Consider the following 23,906-nt stretch of genomic DNA (forward strand, 5'->3'; position numbering starts at 1 on the left):
ATGTCATAAGGTGAATGCACCAATTTGTAAGTCGCTCTGGATAAGAGCGTCTGCTAAATGACTTAAATGTAAATGTAATGAGGGCAGGCTTGAACAGATGTCAGAATTCTAATCCTTATCCTGACACAATGCTCCCAAACCACCCTGTCTGGTTGATTATGTAAGGGCCAGTACAGTGAAATGCTAGTCGTTTGTGTTGGTCAGGTGATTTGATGTTATGTATGTTGATAATGGTGGGTTGCATGTGCATTGTGTACACCGTTGTGTCAAGGGTTATCATATCTTAATTTTATTTCTCTATGTGTGTGTGAATGTAAATCTGTGTGTGTGTGTATGTGTGTGAGAGAGTGTGCCTGTGCGTAGTTCCACACCTCTGTAGTGGGCATCCGGTCTCCTCTTCTCCATCTTGTCCTGGTCTCTCCTGGAGGGGTGCATCCCCCGGACTTCCACTGCCTTCTGGGACACTTCTCTGGATATGTCCTTCAGACGGCTCTTAGGATCACTGGTGCCCAGTGTCACTGCAAGACGGGGAGAAAGAAACATTATGTAACACATTCCATTTCAGTCATTTTGAGAAACTGACACAGAGTGACTTAAATTCCAATAGACAAGACAAGGGGCAGAAACACAGCAAAAAGAATGTGTAGCAAGTCAAACACGCAAGTGGGAACTTTCTTTCTCCTTCTAAAGCCAAATACAAGAAGAGAGACAAAACTACTTAGGCCACCCCAACTCCCTCTCCATCTTCCACACCCTCAATCCCTCCTCTTCCCCACTCCCCTCTATACCGACTAGACCCCTGGACTCATTGAACAGTGCGGAGTGTGTAAAGGAGGGAGTGTGGGGGGAACTTTAGGGCCGACCAATGTGCTAATGTATACGGCGGGCTTGTCTGCTGGGTGAGGGGAAATGCACCGAGGTGGAACCCTTGGAGCTGCGGAAACCATTTCCTTCTCCTTCCGAGTGTTATCTCTCGCCATGTAGGAGAAAGTCGGAGACGACGGAGAGAACTAGAACTATGCACTGCGGTCATTTCAGACCCACCCTCTGTAGCACAAAGAATGTGCTAGAACAGGTTCTCCGTGAATATGAGCTATGATCACTCCCACCTCTCCAAGATTTAGGCCTCCAATTGAATTCATGATAAGAGAATTTGGTCTTACACATTGCACATTGCAGTCACTCCATTGCCTGAATTAAGTGTTGTGAGGACAATTCATCGCTTTTCCCACAAGGTACTTGACTGCTATTGTTGTCAGTCATTCAGAGTGGATTTGCTGTTCTGAAAAGCCCTGAGCTACTGGTAACATTTTCCATTGCTGGGGGATAGAAAACAGTCAAAACACATTGTACAGTTGAGCTGCTGGCTTTAAGCAGGGAGTAACAACAAAGGAGGACGCAAACAAGGGCAGACATTACGCCATGCTCCACAATAACAAAGGAATGTGCAATAATAACTAAGGCTGAATCGCAAATGGCACCCCGTTTCCTATATTGTGCTCTACTTTCGACCAGAGCCTGTATGTAAAAATACCCCTCTCTCTCCCACCCCCCAACCGTCGTACCTGGTCCTCGGCCCCCGCTAGTCTGGCCGCTGCCCCTGGTAAAGGTGGAACTATGGATAGATGGGCTCTGGCTCTTCTGTTTCAAGCCGCCAAGGCCCAGCAGGGCATTCAGGTTCTCCCTGGTCAGGTCCAGCTTCTTGGGGCCTGGAACTGTAGACTCAGGCGCTGGGTGGTCGGAAAGGAGAAGAGGATGAGAAAAATCAGGGTTGGGATCAATTTTATCAATCCCAAAAAGCAATTCTTAGGTATTTTGTAATGCAGTGCCATTAGCTTTTCAGTAAATTCCCCAAATATCCCCAATAATTAAAAATAAATACAAAAAAGTGGAGAGCTACCCAGTTAACAAAATGTGTGATAACTGAAATTGATGACAATTAAAAATTAAAATGGTCGCTCTTTCTTCTTAAGCTTGTCTGTTGCCTCTGAAGGCAACATGGCAACGTGACGACCTGAGGCGAGGCCAGCTCAGCGAGTTAGAGGGAGGATCATTAAGGGGGATAAATCCCACCCCAAACATATCCAAATGTTTTTAATCCCCACAAAGAAATGTTCAGCTGTTGTCATCAACAACTTCCTGCCATTGCCAACAGCAATGAGTATTATGGTTGAGGTTGACGTCAGAAATAAATAAATCATACGAAAAAAGAAGTGGGCACCCGAGTGGCGCCACAATCTAAGGCACTGCATCTCAGTGCTAGAGGCGTTGCTACATACACCCTGGTTCGAATCCAGGCTGTAACACAACCGGCCGTGATTGGGAGTCCCATAGGGCGGCGCACAATTAGCCCGTGTTTTGCGGATGTAGGCCGTCATTGTAAATAAGAATTTGTTCTTAACCGACTTGCCTAGTTAAGTAAAAGGTTAACAATTTTTTTACTAAATAAAAAAAGGCCTTCGGCTCAGGAACTTTCGTTGTTCGGTTTCAAATCAAGTATTGATCGGTTGGAACACCGTTAGCTAGTACACTTAAACAGCCAACTAGAATTGCTGAATTCCGACAGCTATCCCAAGATTCACAGCTTTTCCAGAAATCCCAGTGGAATATTCATGTAATCAGGAGGCAATAAGCAGGACATTTTGGAAGTGATGGCACACAAAGTGATGGCACACAAACTTGTTTTAAAGTGCAGCACGTATTTGTAGAGTTATAGTCACTTCGGTTAATAGGGGCAGCAGTGTAGCCTAGTGGTTAGAGCGTTGGACTAGTAACTAGTAACATGAAGGTTGCAAGTTCAAACCCCCGAGCTGACAAGGTAATGCAATGCCATTAGCCCCTGAACAGGCAGTTAACAGGCAGTTAACCTACTGTTCCTAGACCGTCATTGAAAATAAGAATTTGTTCTTAACTGACTTGCCTAGTTAAATAAAGGTAAAATAAAATAAATAGCACGCCTTTTCTGGTCACCCACAGTCTAGACACTTGACATGAATGTCTTCAAAAGACACCAAAATTGCATCCCCAATTGACCCCATCACTTTTATGTCCACAGTGCAACGTGTACTGTAGCGCAACTTTTGTTTTTACGATTCTCGCTCAGACTGAATGTGGTGGGGCTGACACTTAATAAAAAGCTATTCATGTGCATCTGGCAGGGGGTTCACGGTTTGACCAAAATATTTCAAGGAAGTTCTGGTCAAAACTTTTAAGAACCACTGCTCTGTGGCAGTGGCAGTCATTTGGTTAAGTATGCATTTCAACACACGCCGTCAAAAAAGAAAGTTAACCACCATCACACCATTGGCAACACTTGCTGACATTACTTCCAAATGGCTGGTGCTGCAGAACTCTACTCTTAGAAGAACGTATTGGCTGCGAATTTACTGCATGACTTAAATATAGCACCCACTTGTTAAGCATGAATTAAAATAAACTAATGTTTTATATAAACGTGGTATGTGGTTCCTTGGAATTGGTACAGATGAAGCTGAGGAACAGTGGTTTAACCAATTTGGAAAGGGGGACCGTTTTAATCTGGTCTCCAAAAGACCTAGACCAAGAACAAATTTTGGCCTCAAGTTGTCTCAAGTCAAAGATCATTAGATAGACTGCATCTGCATCGCAAAAGCACATCTTGGTTTTGACTTGGCATTCTGGAAAAAAACATTTTCTGCATGATTTTGAATTGTAAATTGAAAGCAGTTATTCCCCTCAACGTGCTGGAATGTTCCCATGACTCTAGGGTTAGTTGTGTAGTTCTTCCCATAAAAGGAACGAAAAGAGAATGTCCCTTTGTCCGATGTCTTGTATACCTTGGACGTCTCCGTTGACGGGGGTCTTGTAGCGGGAATGATCACAGTTCTGGCGCGAGGCGTCGTCTACGGAGATGGCGCTGCCGTCTGGGTTGGAGTAGAATAGGAGGAGGGGCTGGAAGTGGCCTTTGATGCATTTGGTGGCCACGTCTTTCCACCGGGTCCCAATCTAGGATAGAGGAGATGAGATATAGAGGTCAATAGTGTGTGTGTGTGTGTGTGTGCACGTCTGGAAGGCTGTTTGTCTGTGTACCACACACATACACAAACTGGCATTTTCCCAATGTGACAAGAAGTCACCTTTGTCTTACTGGCAGCAACCAGTTTCCTCATCTCATTACCCTGAGAGGTCTTTTCAGAAGATGTGTTCTTTAGTGACAATATACATTACTACTTTTGAAGCTCCTGTATTTGATGAGCACCAGTTGCCAAAATCTACATTTAAAGAAGGTCCCCAAACCCTAGCTCTGATCTGTGTACACCTTTCAGAAAACACTGACTCGTTCAAAATGGTTGACACAATACTCCGCTGCAAGTAATGTCGAATGCATTGTTAAAAATGAGACGCATGGATAGTGGACAAACAAAAACCTTGGAGGGATGATTTTGACACAATGCTTTCTGTGACGTTCTTTGTACCGCTACCCCAAAACATGCGCTGACCATAAACCAGAAGAAGGATCCAAGCTTATTGCAAACTGTTCAGAGATTAATTTTACTTTTCTAATTCCACACAAAAAAACTCTGATTGGCCAAGGAGGCATTGTTGTACACTGCAAATGCTCATTTTCCCTTTGTCCTGGATTTTAAGTGAAAAATATGCACTGAAGCGGAGTCTCACAATCACATTAGCTAGGTGTGTGCCTCGCTAGAAAATGCCACAGAGGCAGACTGGAGGCTAACAGATGCTAGTGTGCTCCCTAATTAACCAAATGAACGAAGGGGGAGAGAGAAGCAGAAGGTAAGACACAGTGAAAGAGGAAGAGAGAGAACAAAGAGGGAAGAGAAAGAACAAGAAAGGAAAGCAAAATGAGGGAAAAGAAAAAAGGATGGAGAAACAAAGGTTGGAAGAGGTTGCTTTGAGTTGGCATTTTGATGGTGAACACTTATCTTTGCCCAGGACAAAACACACAAAAAATATATATATAGGAGAAACACTGAACCACTACTGCAACAATACATTTAAAAAAAGAATGAATGACAAGAATGATAGTCAACAAAACACAACCTGTAAAATATAAATATAGTGGAAGTTTTAAAAGCTATCCATAAACTGTAGGGCATGTCTGCTCGTTACTTGGTGTGAGGCAGTGAGAGAATGAGGAGCAATACAGCAGGTATATGGAGTGTTATTTAGCTGGCTAAGAGTGCTGTACTGTAGCCGTCCGTCCCAGTAGGGCCGAAGTGCACACACTGCATAAGCTGCTGATGGATTGACTCGGAGCCAGCCAGCCCCTGCACCGCAGTCCAGTCAAATGCACTGGACACACACACACACCGTGCCGTTCATTAGCACACTCACTTATGCATGCGCGCACACACACAGTCATGCGCACGCAAAAGTCCAATTTCAACCACGAGTCATTTCAATATATCCAAAAAGTCCACTAAACAGTATATCTCAACAGTGGATGATGACGCAATTAACTGATGACGCAATTAACTGCTTTAATAATTTCCATTGGGAAACCCTAGTACACTACTACTGTACAGGTGCTGCTGCTGTGTGTGTGCGTACACTTTTGTGTGTGTACTTGTGAAAGCGTGTGTGTACGTCTCTCCCCCGCACAAAAATAGTTATTAAAAGTAACACCCTTGCCTTTCTTGAACTAACACTTTTCCTTTCTTACTAGCTCTGACTTTGTTCATAGCTACTTTGAGGAAAAATGTACTAACTACGACTGTGATGCATGGTTGTCTCACCTAGCGATCTTAAGATGAATGCACTATTTGTAAGTCACTCTGGACAAAAGTGTCTGCTAAACGACTAAAACGATGGGGGAAAATGGTGTCCCACTGGGCACAGACGTCAGTTCAACGTCTAGTTTTGATTTACACTGAACAAAAATATAACTGCAAATTTACACTGAACAAAAACAAACACAAAAATATAAACGTATGTAAAGGGTTGGTCCCATGTTTCATGAACTGAAATAAAAACAACCCAGAAATGTTCCATATGCACAAAAATATTATTTTTCTAAAATGTTGTGTACAAATTTGTTTACATCCCTGATGGTGAGCATTTCTCCTTTGCCAAGATAATCCATCCACCTGACAGGTGTGGCATATCAAGAAGCTGATTAAACAGCATGATCATTACACAGGTGCATCTTGTGCTGTGGACAATTAAAGGCCACTACTTTTGTGACACAACACAATGCAGATAATTTAATGTTAATTTCTTTACCATAACGTCGTCTTTGAGAATTTGGCAATATGTCCAACCGGCCTCACAACCGCAGACAACGTGAACGGCGTTGTGTGGGCAAGCGGTTTGCTGAAATCAACGTTGTGAACAGAGTGCCCCATGGTGGTGATGGGGTTATGGTATGGGCAGGCATAAGCTACGGACAACGAACAATTGATTTTATTGATGGCAATTTGAATGCACAAAAATACCGTAATGAGATCCTAAGGCCCATTGTGAGGCCCATTTTTTTAAAGGTATCTGTGACCAACAGATGTATATTGGCGTCGGCTAATGGGATACTAATAAATAAAAAAATAAAAAAATCTGTATTCCCAGTCATGTGAAATCCATAGATTAGGGCCTAATCAATTTATTTCAATTGACTGATTTCCTCATACGAACTGTAAACAGTCAAATCAATGAAATTGGTGCATGTTGGGTTTATATTTTTGTTCAGTATACATTTGGTTGAGTTTGATGAAAGCAAAGAAGAAATACCCTGACGTTGATTACTTTTTCCAACACCAATTAGTTTCCCATGTTGATTCAACGTTATCGCCTTGATTTTTGGGGGGTTGATTCAACCAGATTTTGCCCAGTGGGGGTGTGTGTGTGAGCGAGCCTCCTTGAGTTCATGCGTGTATGTGTGTGTGCTTGCTTGTGTACGTGTCTGTGTGGGTGGTAGTGATTATAGCAGACTTTTCAACCCCGGGGGTGGGGAAGGGCGGTCGATGGGGCCCTTAGACGATAAAGACGGTGGTGATGGAGATAAGAGGTGGAGCGGGGCGCTCCTTGCTCTCTCTTAAAACTGCCTGCTTTTATCGGTTCAGACAAGTACATTTATGCACTGCGCATTGAGTTGCTGCCTGGGGACAGTTTTAGCGCCCTGTTGACTGCAGTAGCCTATAGTATCTAAATCAGTTCATGGAAACCGTTCCATTGATATCAGATTGTGTTTATATATTATTTAAATAGTCAAAGAACTATTCAAGCCAGTTACCAACGTAACATTACTTTAGTTAGTCTTGTCATAAAACGTATGTGCACGCTAGTGCATGTGTGTGTGTGTGGTCCGAGCTTCATATTGCACCACAGCAAAAGACTCAGAGGCTATGAGGGCATTGGGTGAGGTATGTGTGTGTGTTTGCTTACTTGCTTGGTGAGTGTGTATTTTGGTGTTCAAGACGCATCAGCGAGCTCTCACCTCTTTGACGGTGGCGTCGTCGAAGAAGACCCATTTGGCGGATTTGGTGTGGAAGGCAAAGGCACAGTAGTGGCGGCTGGAGTAACAAATCATCCCCACCAAGAGCAACTCTCCCTTTTTTGCGTGCTCGTCTGTCACCCGGTAGAAGAGCTGCGGACACAGACACACATTTCAATTACTTTATTTGGATCAAATGAGATAGAAATGACCAAAATAGACAAAAACAATCCCATGCTGTCCACGAGTAACGTTGCCTGATGACTTACATTAGCTGCCCGAACTAATGCCTAGGCTTTAGTTCAATGGACCAACACAGTCTTGCATTATGCAGCAGACCCGGGTTCGAACATTCTTAGGTCACATATACAGCCCTTTGGCCAAAACTATCATGTTAGCATTTGGACAGCATAACTTGGACTGTTGGACTCGTTTGCATTGTACATTTCCACAAATCGAGCAGTTTCCATCAAGCTAGTTCAGGCAATTATCAGTGTAACCACAGCCTCCCACCAGTTTGAAAAGACCACTGGATGAAGAGTTTGTGAAATAACCCGTATTTCCTGAATGGCCAGTTCTCTTTGGCTATGGGAGACAATGGATTCCTAGGAAAGGGGAGGTTTTCTCCGACATCCAGCACAGTCACATGAACAGTACAAGTATGAATCAAGACCTTTGTGGTACTTGGTGGGGCTTCTGCTAGACTAATCCAGTTCTGGAATGCACTCAAAACAAGAAGAGGGGCAAAGAGGAATCTGTGCCTGTAGTCTAAGGGGGCTGTTGTGTAATACGTTGGGCCTGTTCTGTGAGAGTTTGGCCTAGGTTTGACACAGGTCTCACAGAAGCTCATTCTGTGCCTGTAGTCTAAGGGGGCTGTTGTGTAATACGTTGGGCCTGTTCTGTGAGAGTTTGGCCTAGGTTTGACACAGGTCTCACAGAAGCTCATTCTGTGCCTGTAGTCTAAGGGGGCTGTTGTGTAATACGTTGGGCCTGTTCTGTGAGAGTTTGGCCTAGGTTTGACACAGGTCTCACAGAAGCTCATTCTGTGCCTGTAGTCTAAGGGGGCTGTTGTGTAATACGTTGGGCCTGTTCTGTGAGAGTTTGGCCTAGGTTTGACACAGGTCTCACAGAAGCTCATTCTGTGCCTGTAGTCTAAGGGGGCTGTTGTGTAATACGTTGGGGCTGTTGTGTAATACGTTGGGCCTGTTCTGTGAGAGTTTGGCCTAGGTATGACACAGGTCTCACAGAAGCTCATTCTGTGCCTGTAGTCTAAGGGGGCTGTTGTGTAATACGTTGGGGCTGTTGTGTAATACGTTGGGCCTGTTCTGTGAGAGTTTGGCCTAGGTTTGACACAGGTCTCACAGAAGCTCATTCTGTGCCTGTAGTCTTCAAGGGAGGTGAAGTTGCGCAATATGTTGGGCCTGGCCTATAAGAGTTTGTTCTAAATTTGTAGTAGGTTTAACCGAAGCTCATTCCATGTCTGAAAAAACAAACATCTTGAAGGAACAGGAAGTGTCAGCCAGAGTGTTACAAATTAAACCTACTGCATGCCCACGCCAAGGACACTCTGTACTCCAACACAGTCCCAAACTCACACATGTACAGAAAACACACGCCACATCTTCCACACACGCCATGTTCTCTTACACATACCACACACACGCACAACCTTTCACTGATTCGCTCTCTCACACACAAACACTGTGCCGTTCCATCGTGGCACGGAGGAAGCGTTGACACGAGCTGGCCTGTGCAGCAGAGGCTTTTTGATCTGCGACGTGGGCCAACTGGGCATCACACCGCACACTGCTTACGCAACTCTCCGACTTACAGAGGGATAAAGACCCACTATTTCCCACATATGCTCCATGGCACCAAAATAAACAGACCCCAACAAAATCAGGGCAAAGAATGGCAGCTGTGGAGGCTCCAAAAAACCCACATACACACAAAAACACAAGACAGAAAACAAATTGAGTAAAACCAGAATGAAGTGATTCCATACATATTCCAAAACAAATTCACAACAGTGTATTGTTTTTGTTGTTTTGTCCTATTCACATAATTTTGGAGCGGAGGCAGACATTTTGTTTTGATGCAATCAGTGCCTTGGCCAATTTAATCAGACTACTTGACTAATCTGTTTTAGTACGGGCTGACAGTCGAAGATTATTGTGATTCTTGGAATAGGACGTTTTTTAATCTCGTATGAAGGTTTTTGGCCATCTCAAACTTTCTTCACAGGTATTTGGCTTGTCCTCCATCAGAGATCCAACTTTGGATCTCCATCTTTTTGTGAGAAATTGCACTGGTCACTCAAAACATTTTAAAAAGTATTTATAAAGTATAAATAGCCCACACTTTAGATGAAGCCATATAAAAAGACGTAACTAATGACTATATTTATATTTACACTAGAACAACCAACACATAATTTCAAAAACTTCATTTCAATAAAAACCTTGAACCAACCTGTCCCTGACTTTTCCTAAATGTGTGCTTTACACTCTAGCAGTACTTTCAGAAAGATATCATAGAAGGTCAAAATGACCATATGCATATTTAACAGTACAATAGCCAGACCTCGAGGAGTACCAATAGCCACCAGTCTAATAAATCACTCAGTCTATGAAGAAAATATCAGTAGCCTAAACATCGGTATAAGCGCCAAGCGTGGTTGTGAATAGAGAAAATCATCACAAATAATGGAATTATAATGAATATACAGTTGAAGTCGGAAGATGACATTCACATAGGTTGGAGTCATTAAAACTTGTTTTTCAACCACTCCATACATTTCTTGTTAACAAACTATAGTTTTGGCAATTCGGTTGAGACATCTACTTTGTGCATGACAAAAGTAATTTTTCCAACAATTGTTTACAGACAGTTTATTTCACTATCACAATTCCAGTGGGTCAGAAGTTTACATACACTAAGTTAATTGTGCCTTTAAACAGCTTGGAAAATTCCAGAAAATTATGTCATGGCTTTAGAAGCTTCTTCATTTGAGTCAATTGGAGGGGTACATGTGGATGTATTTCAAGGCCTACCTTCAAAATCCGTGCCTCTTTGCTTGACATCATGGGAAAATCTAAAGAAATCAACCAAGACCCCAGAAAAAAAAGTGTAGACCTCCACAAGTCTGGTTCATCCTTGGGAGCAATTTCCAAACGCCTGAAGGTACCACGTTCATCTGTACAAACAATAGTACACAAGTATAAACACCATGGGACCACACAGCCATCATACCACTCAGGAAGGAGACGCGTTCGGTCTCCTAGAGATGGACGTACTTTGGTGTGAAAAGTGCAAATCAATCCCAGAACAGCAGCAAAGGACCTTGTGAAGATGCTGGAGGAAACAGGTACAAAAGTATCTATATGCACAGTAAAATGATTCCTATATCGACATAACCTGAAAGGCCGCTCAGCAAGGAAGAAGCCACTGCTCCAAAACCGCCATTAAAAAGTCAGACTATGGTTTGCAACAGCATATGGGGACAAAGATCATACTTTTTGGAGAAATGTCTTCTGGTCTGATGAAACAAAAATAAAACTGTTTGGCCATAATGACTATCGTTATGTTTGGAGGAAAAAGGGGAAGGCTTGCAAGCTGAAGAACACCATCCCAACCATGAAGCACGGTGGCAGCATCATGTTGTGGGGGTGCTTTGCTGCAGGAGGGACTGGTGCACTTCACAAAATAGATGGCTTCATGAGGAAGGAAAATGATGTGGCTATATTGAAGCAACATCTCAAGACATCAGTCAGGAAGTTAAAGCTTGGTCACAAATAGGTCTTCCAAATGGACAATGACCCCAAGCATACTTCCAAAGGTGTGGCAAAATGGCTTAAGGACAACAAAATAAAGGTATTGGAGTGGCCATCATAAAGCCCTGACCTCAATCCTATAGAAAATGTGTTGGCAGAACTGAAAAAGCGTGTGCGAGCAAGGAGACCTACAAACCTGATTTAGTTACACCAGCTCTGTCAGGAGGAATGGGCCAAACTTCACCCAACTTATTGTGGGAAACTTGTGGAAGGCTACCCGAAACATTTGACCCAAGTTAAACCATTTAAAGGCAATACTACCAAATGCTAATTGAGTGCATGTAACCGTCTGACCCACTGGGAAGAAATAAAAGCTGAAATAAATTATTCTCTCTACTATTATTCTGACATTTCACATTCATAAAATAAAGTGGTGATCCTAACTGACCTAAGACAGGGAATTTCAACTAGGATTAAATGTCAGGAATTGTGAAAAACTGAGTTTAAATGTATTTGGCTAAGGTGTATGTAAACTTCAACTGTAAGTGTTGATATGACAGGGGTCAAAAATAGTCTATTGTCAGTTATTGGGAAAATTATTTGTGGCCTCGCTCGTGCTTACAGTATGGTCTTCATGCAACCATTGGATCTCATTTAGCTGTTATCCCTTGTCCTACAGTGCCTTGCAAAAGTATTCATCCCCCTTAGCGTGTTTCCTATTTTGTTGCATTACAACCTGTAATTTAAATAGATTTTTATTTGGATTTCATGTAATGGACATACACAAAATAGTCCAAATTGGTGAAGTGAAATCAAAAAAAGAAATTGTTTAAAAAAAAATCTAAAAAATAGTGTAAAAGTTGTGCTTTTGTATTCACGCCCTTTGATATGAAGTCCCTAAATAAGATCTGGTGCAAACAATTACCTTCAGAAGTCACATAATTAGTTAAATAAAGTCCACCTGTGTGCAATCTAAGTGTCATATGATCTCAGTAATATATATATACACACACTGCGCAAAAAAATAAAGGGAATACTTAAACAACACAATGTAACTCCAAGTCAATCACACTTCTGTGAAATCAAACTGTCCACTTAAGAAGCAACACTGATTGACAATAAATGTCACATGCTGTTGTGCAAATGGAATAGACAACAGGTGGAAATTATAGGCAATTAGCAAGACACCCCCAATAAAGGAGTGGTTCTGCAGGTGGGGACCACAGACCACTTCTCAGTTCCTATGCTTCCTGGCTGATGTTTTGGTCACTTTTGAATGCTGGCGGTGCTTTCACTCTAGTGGTAGCATGAGTCTACAACCCACACAAATGGCTCAGGTAGTGCAGCTCATCCAGGATGGTACATCAATGCGAGCTGTGGCAAGAAGGTTTGCTGTGTCTGTCAGCGTAGTGTCCAGAGCATGGAGGCGCTACCACGAGACAGGTCAGTACATCAGGAGACGTGGAGGAGGCCGTAGGAGGGCAACAACCCAGCAGCAGGATCGCTACCTCCGCCTTTGTGCAAGGAGGAGCAGGAGGAGCACTGCCAGAGCCCTGCAAAATGACCTCCAGCAGGCCACAAATGTGCATGTGTCTGCTCAAACGGTCAGAAACAGACTCCATGAGGGTGGTATGAGGGCCCGACGTCCACAGGTGGGGGTTGTGCTTACAGCCCAACACCGTGCAGGACATTTGGCATTTGCAAGAGAACACCAAGATTGGCAAATTCGCCACTGGCGCCCTGTGCTCTTCACAGATGAAAGCAGGTTCACACTGAGCACTTGTGACAGACGTGACAGAGTCTGGAGACGCCGTGGAGAACGTTCTGTTGCCTGCAACATCCTCCAGCATGACCAGTTTGGCGGTGGGTCAGTCATGGTGTGGGGTGGCATTTCTTTGGGGGGCCGCACAGCCCTCCATGTGCCCGCCAGAGGTAGCCTGACTGCCATTAGGTACCGAGATGAGATCCTCAGACCCTTTGTGAGACCATATGCTGGTGCGGTTGGCCCTGGGTTCCTCCTAATGAAAGACAATGCTAGACCTCATGTGGCTGGAGTGTGTCAGCAGTTCCTGCAAGAGGAAGGCATTGATGCTATGGACTGGCCCGCCCGTTCCCCAGACCTGAATCCAATTGAGCACATCTGGGACATCATGTCTCGCTCCATCCACCAATGCCACATTGCACCAGACTGTCCAGGAATTGGCGGCTGCTTTAGTCCAGGTCTGGGAGGAGATCCCTGAGGAGACCATCCGCCACCTCATCAGGAGCATGCCCAGGCATTGTAGGGAGGTCATACAGGCACGTGGAGGCCACACACACTACGAGCCTCATTTTGACTTGTTTTAAGGACATTACATCAAAGTTGGATCAGCCTGTAGTGTGGGTTTCCACTTTAATTGTGAGTGTGACTCCAAATCCAGACCTCCATGGGTTGATACATTGGATTTCCATTGATAATTTTTGTGTGATTTTGTTGTCAGCACATTCAACTATGTAAAGAAAAAAGCATTTAATAAGAATATTTAATTCATTCAGATCTAGGATGTGTTATTTTAGTGTTCCCTTTATTTTGTTTTGCAGTATGTATATATATATATACACACACACACACACACACACATATATACACACCTGTTCTGAAATGCCAGAGTCTGCAACACCACTAAGCAAGGGGCACCACCAAGCAAGGGGCACCATGAAGATCAAGGAGCTCTCCAAACAGGCCAAGGACAATGTTGTTGAGAAGTACAGTTCAGGGTTAGGCCATAAAAAAATCAGAAACTTTGAACATCCCACGATGTACCATTAAAACCATTAAAAAACTGAAAGAATATGGCACCACAACAAACCTGCCAACAGTGTTGCCGCCCACCAAAACTAACAGACCAGGCAAGGAGGGTATTAATCAGAGGCAACAAAGAGGCCAAAGATAACCCTGAAGGAGCTGCAAAGCTCCACAGCGGAGATTGGAGTATCTGTTCATGGGACCACTTTAAGCCGTACACTCCACAGAGCTGGGCTTTACAGAAGAGTGGTACACGGGTCAGATGAGACTAAAATTGGGCTTTTTGGCCATCAAGGGAAATGCTAATTCTGCCACAAACCCAACACCTCTCATCACCCCAAGAACACTATCCACACAGTAAAGCATGGTGGTGGCAGCATCATGCTGTGGGGATGTTTTTCCCAACGGCAGGGACTGAGTAACTGATCAGAATTGAAGGAATGATGGATGGCACTAAATACAGGGAAATTCTTAAGGGAAACCGGTTTCAGCCTTCCAGAGATTTGAGACTGGGACGGAGGTTCACCTTCCAGCAGGACAATGACACCAAGCATACTACTGAAGAAACACCCGAGTGGTTTAAGGGGAAATATTTAAATGTCTTCTAATGGCCTTGTCAAAGCCCAGACCTCAATCCAATTGAGAATCTGTGGTACGACTTAAAGATGTATGTACACCAGCGGAACCCATCCAACTTGAAGGAGCTGGAGCAGATTTGCCTTGAAGAATCCCAGTGGCAAGATGTGCCAAGTTTATAAAGAGACTTCCAGCTGTAATTGCTGCAAAAGGTGGCTCTACAAAGTATCGACTTTGGGTGGGTGAATAGTTATGCACGCTCATGTTCTGTTTTTTTGTCTTATTTCTTGTTTGTTTCACAATAAAAAATATTTTACATCTTCAAAGTGGTAGGCATGTTGTGCAAATCAAAATGATATACAACCCCCCCCCAAAATATCCATTTGGCAACAAAATAGGAAAAATGACAAGGGGGGGAGGGGCGAATACTTTCACAAGCCATTGTAACAGTCAGCGCAAATCTTCCTCACTTTCACTTGATTGCAACACTTCCCACAAATAAGTTGCTTGCAGGAGCTGCAGTTGAAACAGGTGTTGTGGGTTTTGTTCCGAGTGCATCTGCCCACCATGCAATTTCTCCTCCCCGGGAGCTGTGCGCAATTTGGCTCGGGCAATGGCTCCCGTTGAATCTTTGCTGCTACCTTGGCCTGAAATCTCACTCACGTAGCCCGTGTGCCAGACTGATGCAGACTGATGAAGTCTTTCCTGCTCATGGTGTTCATGCACAGCATGAACAACACGTGTGATGATAGCAGCTAAGTCAAGCATGTTGTAGAACACCGCAACAGGCCAGCGGCGAGTTCCTCCTTTCACCTAGCACAGCTGTGCTATCTAACCCGAAACATTATCCGGAACTCGCTCACCTGCTGCCCGATATGGATCCTTTCTCAGATATGGAAAGCTATTCAGCATGAATCAGAATAATAATCATCAGAATGTCATGAACCATTTCATCACTGCCATCAGAGTCGTTTTCATTCAGATCTTGTAGCAACGCTAACACAGCATGTGCCTCCATTCATCTTGGTCTTACCATTGGAATTGAGGCACACTCTCACTGTGTAGCCTACTCCAAGTAGGAGTAAATTGATAAAACCACTTGAATGCCAGTGGATTGATATAGGGTACACCGTTTTCAGATTAGAATTACAATACATCAATAGAATGGCCCGCCTCATTCTTCATTCACAATTGGTGATTAGGCCTACACAATTATGCATAGTTGTTTCTCCTCGCTCATCAACTCACCCATTTTTCCCAATCATACTATACTTCATTTATTTAATCTGCTGTTATATGTGTGAAACTAGTTTCGATATAGGCTAGGTTCAGATGAGGCAATTATCCTGATTATTATTAACTGAGCACGGCACTTTCAGCTATCAGAGAAGGAGCTGATGGAAAACCAATCCAACAATTACATTCCTTCCTAAAACGGGTTATAACTACACCTTATGGAATAACAGGGACTGTGAAGACACACACACAGGCACGCATACACACAATAACATATGCACTATACACACATGGACTGTGTTGTAGATATGTGGTATTAGAGTAGTGGCCTAAGGGCACACACTTAATGTGTTGTGAAATCTGTTATGAAATGTAATTTAAATGTTTAAATTGTAACTAACTGCCTTAATTTAGCTGGACCAATGCTGCATTTTTTAATAGGGATCAATAATAAATACAAATACAGTGTGTTATATAGACTTATTCAGGAAAAGACAAGGACGAGGGGGACATGACTTTAAAAATGGCAGAGTATATAAACATGTACATTTATTTTGAGTCATTCTGATGCTCTCTGCCTTGCTAGTTTTAAATGTACACTGAGTATATCAAACATTAGGAACACCTTCCTAATGTGGAGTTGCACCGTCCCCTTTTCCCTCAGAACAGCCTCAATTCATCGGGGCATGGACAAGGTGTCAAAAGCGTTCCACAGGAATGCTGGCCCATGTTGACGCCAATGCTTTCCACAGTTGTGTCAAGTTGGCTGGATGTCCTTTGGGTGATGGACCATTCTTGATACTGTTGAGCGTGAAAAACCCAGCTGTGTTGCATTTCTTGACACAAACCGATGCGCCTGGCACCTACTACCATGCCCTGTTCAAAGGTACTTTCACCATTGGAATGGCACACATCCACAATCCATGTCTCAACTGTCTCAAGGCTTAAAAATCTGTCTTTAACCTGTCTCCACCCCTTCATCTACCCTGATTGAAGTGGATTTAACAAGTGACATCAATAAGGGATCATAGCTTTCACCTGGATTCATCTGGTCAGTCTGTCATGGAAAGAGCTGGTGTTGTTAATGTTTTGTATACTCAGTGTACATAATCACAAAGAAATCCATTCATATTCCATTTAGGAAGGTCATGAAATATATGACACAAAGCAATTTATTTAAAAATAACAGAATAGCATGCTTTGAGTTTTATTATCCGTGCTTAGAAGCCAAGGCTATGGCTGTGCCATGCCAATCTATGGCTGTGCCATGCCAATCTATGGCTGTGCCATGCCAATCTATGGCTGTGCCATGCCAATCTATGGCTGTGCCATGCCAATGAAATCAACTTGTTCATTTAGCAGACCTGCCCTACCATAGTCAACTAACATTTTACAGTAAAAATATGGAATATATATAATAATGGAATATAACAGAATAAAATAAAGGATTGTTTTCCAAATGGCTATTGCTGATTGTCATCAGTAACCTACTCACATGAGGAATGCACGGCACCACGGTTATTCTTGGGAAAAGTTCTATTTTGAAACGGAGACCATCCGCGGAATTTGTAGAGTTGTTTGGCATGAAGAGGTTCATTAGAAACCTTGGAATCTGCTCTTTCTGATAGGGTATAGCAATCATAATGTCTGGCCTGCATGGACTCTATAGGATGATATGGAAGAAGTGCTATTTGGTACTCTAAAGTGCAGGTCATCAGTCCCTTCATTCTCGATTTGACAATTGATAATATTGTCACCCATCGTCAATTTAATCTTGTCTTTAGGCAAAATGTATTATTTTTTTATGCAAAATTATTTGAAATGTAGTTAGATGTAGAGTGGAAAGGCCAGCTTGGTAGGCAAGACTATCGCTTCTGGATCAATCAATACATTTGACTGATTATATTTGAACATAATAAATGCATTCATTTGGCAAATTATTATGGATTATTTATACAATTGAAATATCATCGTCAGAAAGGCCATCAGGGCCATTCTAGTAGGTATGGAATTCCAGTGCTCTGAGTGTTAAATGGAGCAATGAATGGAGTAATGAATAATACATGAATAAACTATTTACTAATCCATTATAAATGCTTGGTTACATGGAGTTATTATAAAGCGCTACCCAACTTTACATACACTGAGAGTCCAAAACATTAAGGACACCTGCTCTTTCCATGACCTAGACTGACAAGGTGAATCCAGGTGAAAGCTATGCTCATTTATTGATGCCACCTGTTAAATCCACTTCAATCAGCGTAGATGAAGGGGAGGAGATAGGTTAAAGAAGGATATTTAAGCCTTGAGACAATTAAAGAGCCTTTGAACGGGGTATGGTAGTAGGTGTACTTTCATTGAACGAAACAAGAGTAGACCGACTGACATAGCGCTACCCTACTGAACTGAGCTTCGTAGTAATGTGCTTTTTGTCCCTGCTGGCTTGCTGTCCTTACCCCAGAAAGGTTGAGGTGTGGCCCCAGCGAGCGAATGACGTCCTCTGTGAGGTCTGACTGGTCCGAGTCCCACACGAAACCGATGGTGACGATCTCTGGAGAGTTCATGAGGACGCGGCGGATCTTGATCCTCTGGCCACAATTACTCTGATGACAGAGACAGGGAAGAGACTTAACTAGGGGAGCAGAGCTAACTAACCAGCTTAACAAACTAAACTAAGCAACGTAACTAGCCAACTAACTAAGTAACAAGAACCATAAATACAATTTCACAGTTGATTTTATTTCTGTTGTCTTGCTAGTGATTTTCCGAATTTCCCCTTCTTAGTAGTTGTTTAGTGTGATGGAGATGAAGTAGCATCCTGACATGAATTTTCCATTGACATGCATGACTTCCTTAATGCTTGATGGGGCAGCCACTTACCGGACAGTTACGGGAATCCCCGATGGTACTGGCCGCTTGCAGCAGCTCTCCAAATGACTCATCCCGCCTCTGATACACCTGTTGACTGAGAATGAAAGAGAGTGTGAGACAAGGAAAGATAGGTAGAGAGAGAGACAAAGCTAGAAAGCACAAAAGTCACTCAGTAACCCTACGAGGAACATAGAGAAATGTGTTCTGTGTGACGTCAGTTTGAAAACAATAAGCATGGCTTACCAGAGGGCAGTGGTGGAGACATAATGCACTAGCTCAGTGAAGGGCAGGGGGTCAGAGGATGCCCCACAGCTACGGCAGACAGACTGCAGAGGAGAGGGGAACAGGAACATAATACAGACACATGGCCGTTAGCTAGGCGCCGCTTAGCCACTGCCAAGCACTAATTATCAAGTCAGCGTGTCATTTCGCGAGGGGTAGTAGTTTGGGGATGGTTATGGGGAAATTACTACTGTTGGCTGTTTGTGAAAACTGTGATGGGAGAGAGTGGAGTGTTTGTCAGAGTTGAGAGGAAAAGTGGCAGGTGGGTTGTGGTTTGTGTCCGTTCTTCAGACTTAATCTATTGCCCCCTTAACTTTGGGCCTTGAGGTCCAAAGCATTGCTGGTTTTCAGCTTCGGGGAGAAGTTTCCACTAGTTACAAATCAATTAATAAACTACCAAGAAGAAAATAAAACCTGCAGTACATGTAACCTCAAGGGTCAGATATGAGTTCCTCTGATCTATCATGTATTGCAGACCATGTTGTTTTTTACCCATCAAAGCAACCTTCCAGCTAGAGAGCTGCCAGATGTGGTTTTCTCTAACCTGTTCATAGAGTGTCATGGCAAACTTCTGGTGTGTAATGCAGGACTTGGAGGTGCAGGCATCTGTCTCCTCAGGCACAATATGCAGGTGGATCCTCTCCAGAATGTTCTCCTGTGAGAATATAGTATGCCGATAAGAAATGAGAATACACACACTGAGTATACCAAACATTAGGAACACCTACCTTGTATTGAGTTGCACCCCCTCCCCTCAGAACAGCACACATTAGTCGGGGCATGGATTCTAAGTCAAAAGCGTTCAACAGGAATGCTGGTCCAAGTTGACTTCAATGCTTCCCACAGTTGTGTCAAGTTGGCTGGATGTCCTTTTGGTGGTGGACCATTGTTGATACACACAGGAAATTGTTGAGTGCGAAAAACCCAGCAGCGCTGTAGCTCTTGAAACAAACCGGTACGCCTGGTATCTAGAACCATACCTTGTTCAAAGGCACTTAAATAATTTATCTTGTTTAATCATCCTCTGAATGGCACACATACACAATCCATGTCTCAATTGTCTCAAGGCTTAAAAATCCTTCTTAACCTGTCTCCTGCCCTTCATCTACACTAACAAGTGACATTAATAAGGGATCATAGACTGACCAGGTTGAAGCTATGTTCTTAATGTTTTGTATACTCCGTGTATAGGGAATAGTAATCTCGGTTAACCCAGAACTAAAATATTGCGTAATTTGATCAGATGCTTGATTAGGTGATGGGTTAACCCAAACCCCCATAACCTAATCAAGCATCTGACCAAATTACGCAATATTTTAGTTCTGGGTTAACTGAGATTACTATTCCCTATACACGGAGTATACAAAACATTAAGCATGCTAGAAATTAAGATTTCTGGTTTGCGAAGTCCCCCACCCTTGCAAAAGGAAAATCTTAGTTGAAGCCACCCCTTATGATAATTTCACTTGTGTTTATCATTCGTGTGGGCACACCAGTTTTAGCACCGCCCTCACCCAATCCTTATACATCTAAATAAAAACAAAAACCCAAGATCCGGAACTAATGCTGCTTGTTATATGTATTCCATAGGACAGTGGTTCTCAATTCTGGCCCAGTGGGCCCAAGTGGGTGCTAATTTAGTTTTTTTTGCCTGAGCACTACACACCTGATTCAAATAATCAAAGCTTGATGATGAGTTGATCATTTGAATCAGCTGTGTAGTGCTAAGGCAAAAACTAAAATGGCAGAACCACTGCCATAGGATGGTGACAGAACCAGTTAGGTTTACGTAGGTCTTTCCATGAGAGATTGAGACAATAGTTGTCAACCAATCACAATATATTCCATTAGCAAAGTTTGCTCGATCTTATCCATGGGAACATTCTAATTTCCAAATTGAAACTAGTAATCATCCCCCTCGATTACAATATTACGAATCACCAGCTTATTCTTTATCCCCAGCATGTATTACCCTCAACTTACCCTCAGCTATCAGCTTCTCTCCCCAATGTACCAGTACAGAGAAGAAATACTTTTCCCCCTGATACATCGGTATGAGCCTGTATTGTTTTGTGACATTTAACAGCTAGGGAGTTATGCTGTGCCTCACTACTGTAGTTAAGGAACCAGTCCGTGTGCAAGCACTTGAAACTCGCTCCGGTTGCTATGGAATCCCCCTAGGTTTATGAAACATTCAGGCTGCTTTTAGACCTCCATAACCACACAGCCCATTTGTTCTGACACTGGCTAATTCTGCTCATAAATAAATCCAGGTCGTACTGCTAAAGCATTTCATTACAGAGCGTCGGCCTTTACTTTACGCATGTAAACCCAAGATTCCCATGGGAAAATCTAGATGAAGAGAGAGTCGCCATATAACCTTGCCAAATCCTAACATACACACAGCAGAACGTTCATGCAACTTCACGCCCGCGGAGAAATAAACACAGAATGAAGTCAGTTGTTACAATGTTAGAATGGTTAAGGTGACATGCCTGACAAAGGACTATCTGATCAAACTGCACATAAAAATAAAAGGGAGGGGGGAAAAAAGTTGTACACAGTATGCAGAAGCTCCTTTAACCATTCTACCTGATATCACGTCACCTCCGGTGTTCGAACATTTTTATTCTAGCTATGTAACTGAAACAGCATTGTTGCCACTCTGAAAAAGGGGGAATTGTTTAAGAACAAGAATTCAAACAGAAAGTTTTTTGTTTTGTTTGGTAGCTGACCTTTCAACCATCACTTTGGATTTCATTGGATCGTGGTTCTTTGAAAATCATTGCTTATTCATAACAGACTTGGGTAGGGAATCTGAGGTAAATTTGACGTAAACTGCTCGTGTGACTGGTTCCCTGTGTTGCCGGAAAGCTCGTAGAGTGCGCATATTGGTTTATCGGTTTGGCTGACCGCTGGTTTTCTCATCACCTCCTGTTCTTGAGAGAAAGAGACTTAATTTTCTCTGCTGTTTATCCTCCACTGTATAATGAGCTCTCCTGAGTGAATGTCCTCCCCACTCAAGACCTGCTGCGCTAAACAGGAAATGATTATATGTCTGTGCTGACTCGGTTTAGAGCAATTACGCTACAGTAACAAACCTGATGCAGGCAGACAGAGAACATAATGTACTGTGGTGTAGCCTCACCTAAGCCCTATAGCTAAAGGGCTAAAGATGAACTAATTCATTAGCCAAGATGAAGTCTAAAACTAGACGTAATGTACAGTAAAATTCCTAAAATCCTGGATGTTTCTTAGTTGGTGTTGAAGCGTGTGAACATCGTGCTCTCAGATGGTAATGACCTTTTCTCTGTTGGGTCTAGAATAAGTGTTAAAAAGAACAGGGTAACAAAGCATTACTATTACATAGTGGTGTAAAGTACTTAAGTTAAAATACTTTGAAGTACTTACTTAAGTCATTTTTTGGGTATCTGTACTATTTATATTTTTGACAACTTTTACTTCACTACAATCCTGAAGAAAATTATGTACTTTTTACTCCATACATTTTCCCTGACACCCAAAAGTACTTATTCCATTTTGAATGCTTAGCAGGACAGGAAAATGGTCCAATTCACACACTTATCTAGAGAACATCCCTGGTCATCCCTACAGCCTCTGATCTGCCGGACTCACTAAACACACAGGCTTTGTTTGTAAATGGGGTCTGAGTTTTGTTGTATGCCCCGGTCATCCTAAAAAAAATGTTTTGATGCTGTCTGGTTTGCTTAATATATAAAGGAATTTGAAAAAAGATTTATACTTTTGATATTTAAGTATATTTTAACAATTACATTTACTTTTGATACTTAAGTATATTTAAAACCAAATACTTTTATACTTTTATCAAAGTAGTATTTTACTGGGTGACTTTTACTTGAGTCATTTTCTATTAAGGTATCTTTATTTTTACACAAGTATGACAATTAGGTACTTTGTCCACCACTGTTATTATAGTAGGATAAATGTTTGGAAGTTAGCAAACTAAACACAAGTGTACTGAATAGCTATGGTCAAAATGACTCAGAGAGCTCAAAGACCACTTTAAACCACTCAGTGGTGTTGCATAATACAGTGAGGAAACAGTGAAGGCCCAAAGATCGTGTTGTCTTACATAACCCACCACCATGATATATTAGAGGCTGTGTCGAGGGGATTGATGGGAGAAGGGACATACCTCTTTCAGATGATGACCTCGCTTAAATGTTTGTTACAGCCCCCCCCTCCCCCCAAAACACTCACACAAACAAACATACACACACATTCCACTCTATTCGCCTCTGCTCAAAGGCCCCCTGGATACCAGGGACCTGCCAGAAAGTCTGGTCAGTCACCAAAGAAACTTACGAAGCACTCGGCAGCATCGTCCATGAAGCCCAGCTGAAAGCGGTGCTCATCCTTAAAAGTCTCGGCCAGGGCGTGACGCAGGTTGTCTGAGGGCAGGGCGCGCTCCCGACTGTGCTGGAACTGGGAGAAGATGCCCTGCGGAACAGGAAAGGGGGATACCTAGTCAGTTGTACAACTGAATGCCTTCAACTGAAATGTGTCTTCCGCATTTAACCCAACCCCGCTGAATCAGAGAGGTGCGGGGGGCTGCCTTAATCGAAAGGAGTTCATTCATTCAATTTTGCAAATGAAAATATTTACAAATAATTATTTATAGCAGTTCTCAAGGGACAACTAACTACTCCCTCAAAGCTCAATATCCCCAGTCTGAATGTGTGTTATCAACAAAATGTCAAATCAAATTATTGGTAATGCTATCAAAGCACCGACAAATGTCTTTTTTTTTTACATTTGGGATTGCTTGCAACAACAAAGACTTGATGAAGGGTGCATACCTTCAACGCACAGAAGATACATGAGTCTCCGAGACAGAAGTGTCCAGGAAGCTGCCTCAGACTGCGTCTGAAGATGTCCAGATGCCACAGTACCTGAACAGGGGATGGAAGAA

General features: G+C 42.8%; 1 protein-coding gene across 1 annotated transcript in view; it reads right to left on the reverse strand.

The window, feature by feature from the left end:
• Positions 1-23,906, reverse strand: part of LOC115138080 (inactive ubiquitin carboxyl-terminal hydrolase 53-like) — a 62,431-nt gene that overhangs the window by 21,650 nt on the left and 16,875 nt on the right. The window contains exons 3-12 of the mRNA XM_029674536.2: positions 23,794-23,886; positions 23,300-23,434; positions 19,497-19,607; positions 18,914-18,996; positions 18,680-18,764; positions 18,256-18,402; positions 7,433-7,582; positions 3,816-3,984; positions 1,566-1,730; positions 372-518 (exon numbers count right to left, since the gene is read on the reverse strand). Coding sequence (XP_029530396.2) covers positions 372-518; positions 1,566-1,730; positions 3,816-3,984; positions 7,433-7,582; positions 18,256-18,402; positions 18,680-18,764; positions 18,914-18,996; positions 19,497-19,607; positions 23,300-23,434; positions 23,794-23,886 — 1,285 coding nt within the window. The remainder of the gene's footprint in view (positions 1-371; positions 519-1,565; positions 1,731-3,815; positions 3,985-7,432; positions 7,583-18,255; positions 18,403-18,679; positions 18,765-18,913; positions 18,997-19,496; positions 19,608-23,299; positions 23,435-23,793; positions 23,887-23,906) is intronic.

The sequence above is a fragment of the Oncorhynchus nerka genome, linkage group LG12, assembly GCF_034236695.1.
Source record: "Oncorhynchus nerka isolate Pitt River linkage group LG12, Oner_Uvic_2.0, whole genome shotgun sequence".
Lineage (NCBI taxonomy): Eukaryota > Metazoa > Chordata > Actinopteri > Salmoniformes > Salmonidae > Oncorhynchus > Oncorhynchus nerka.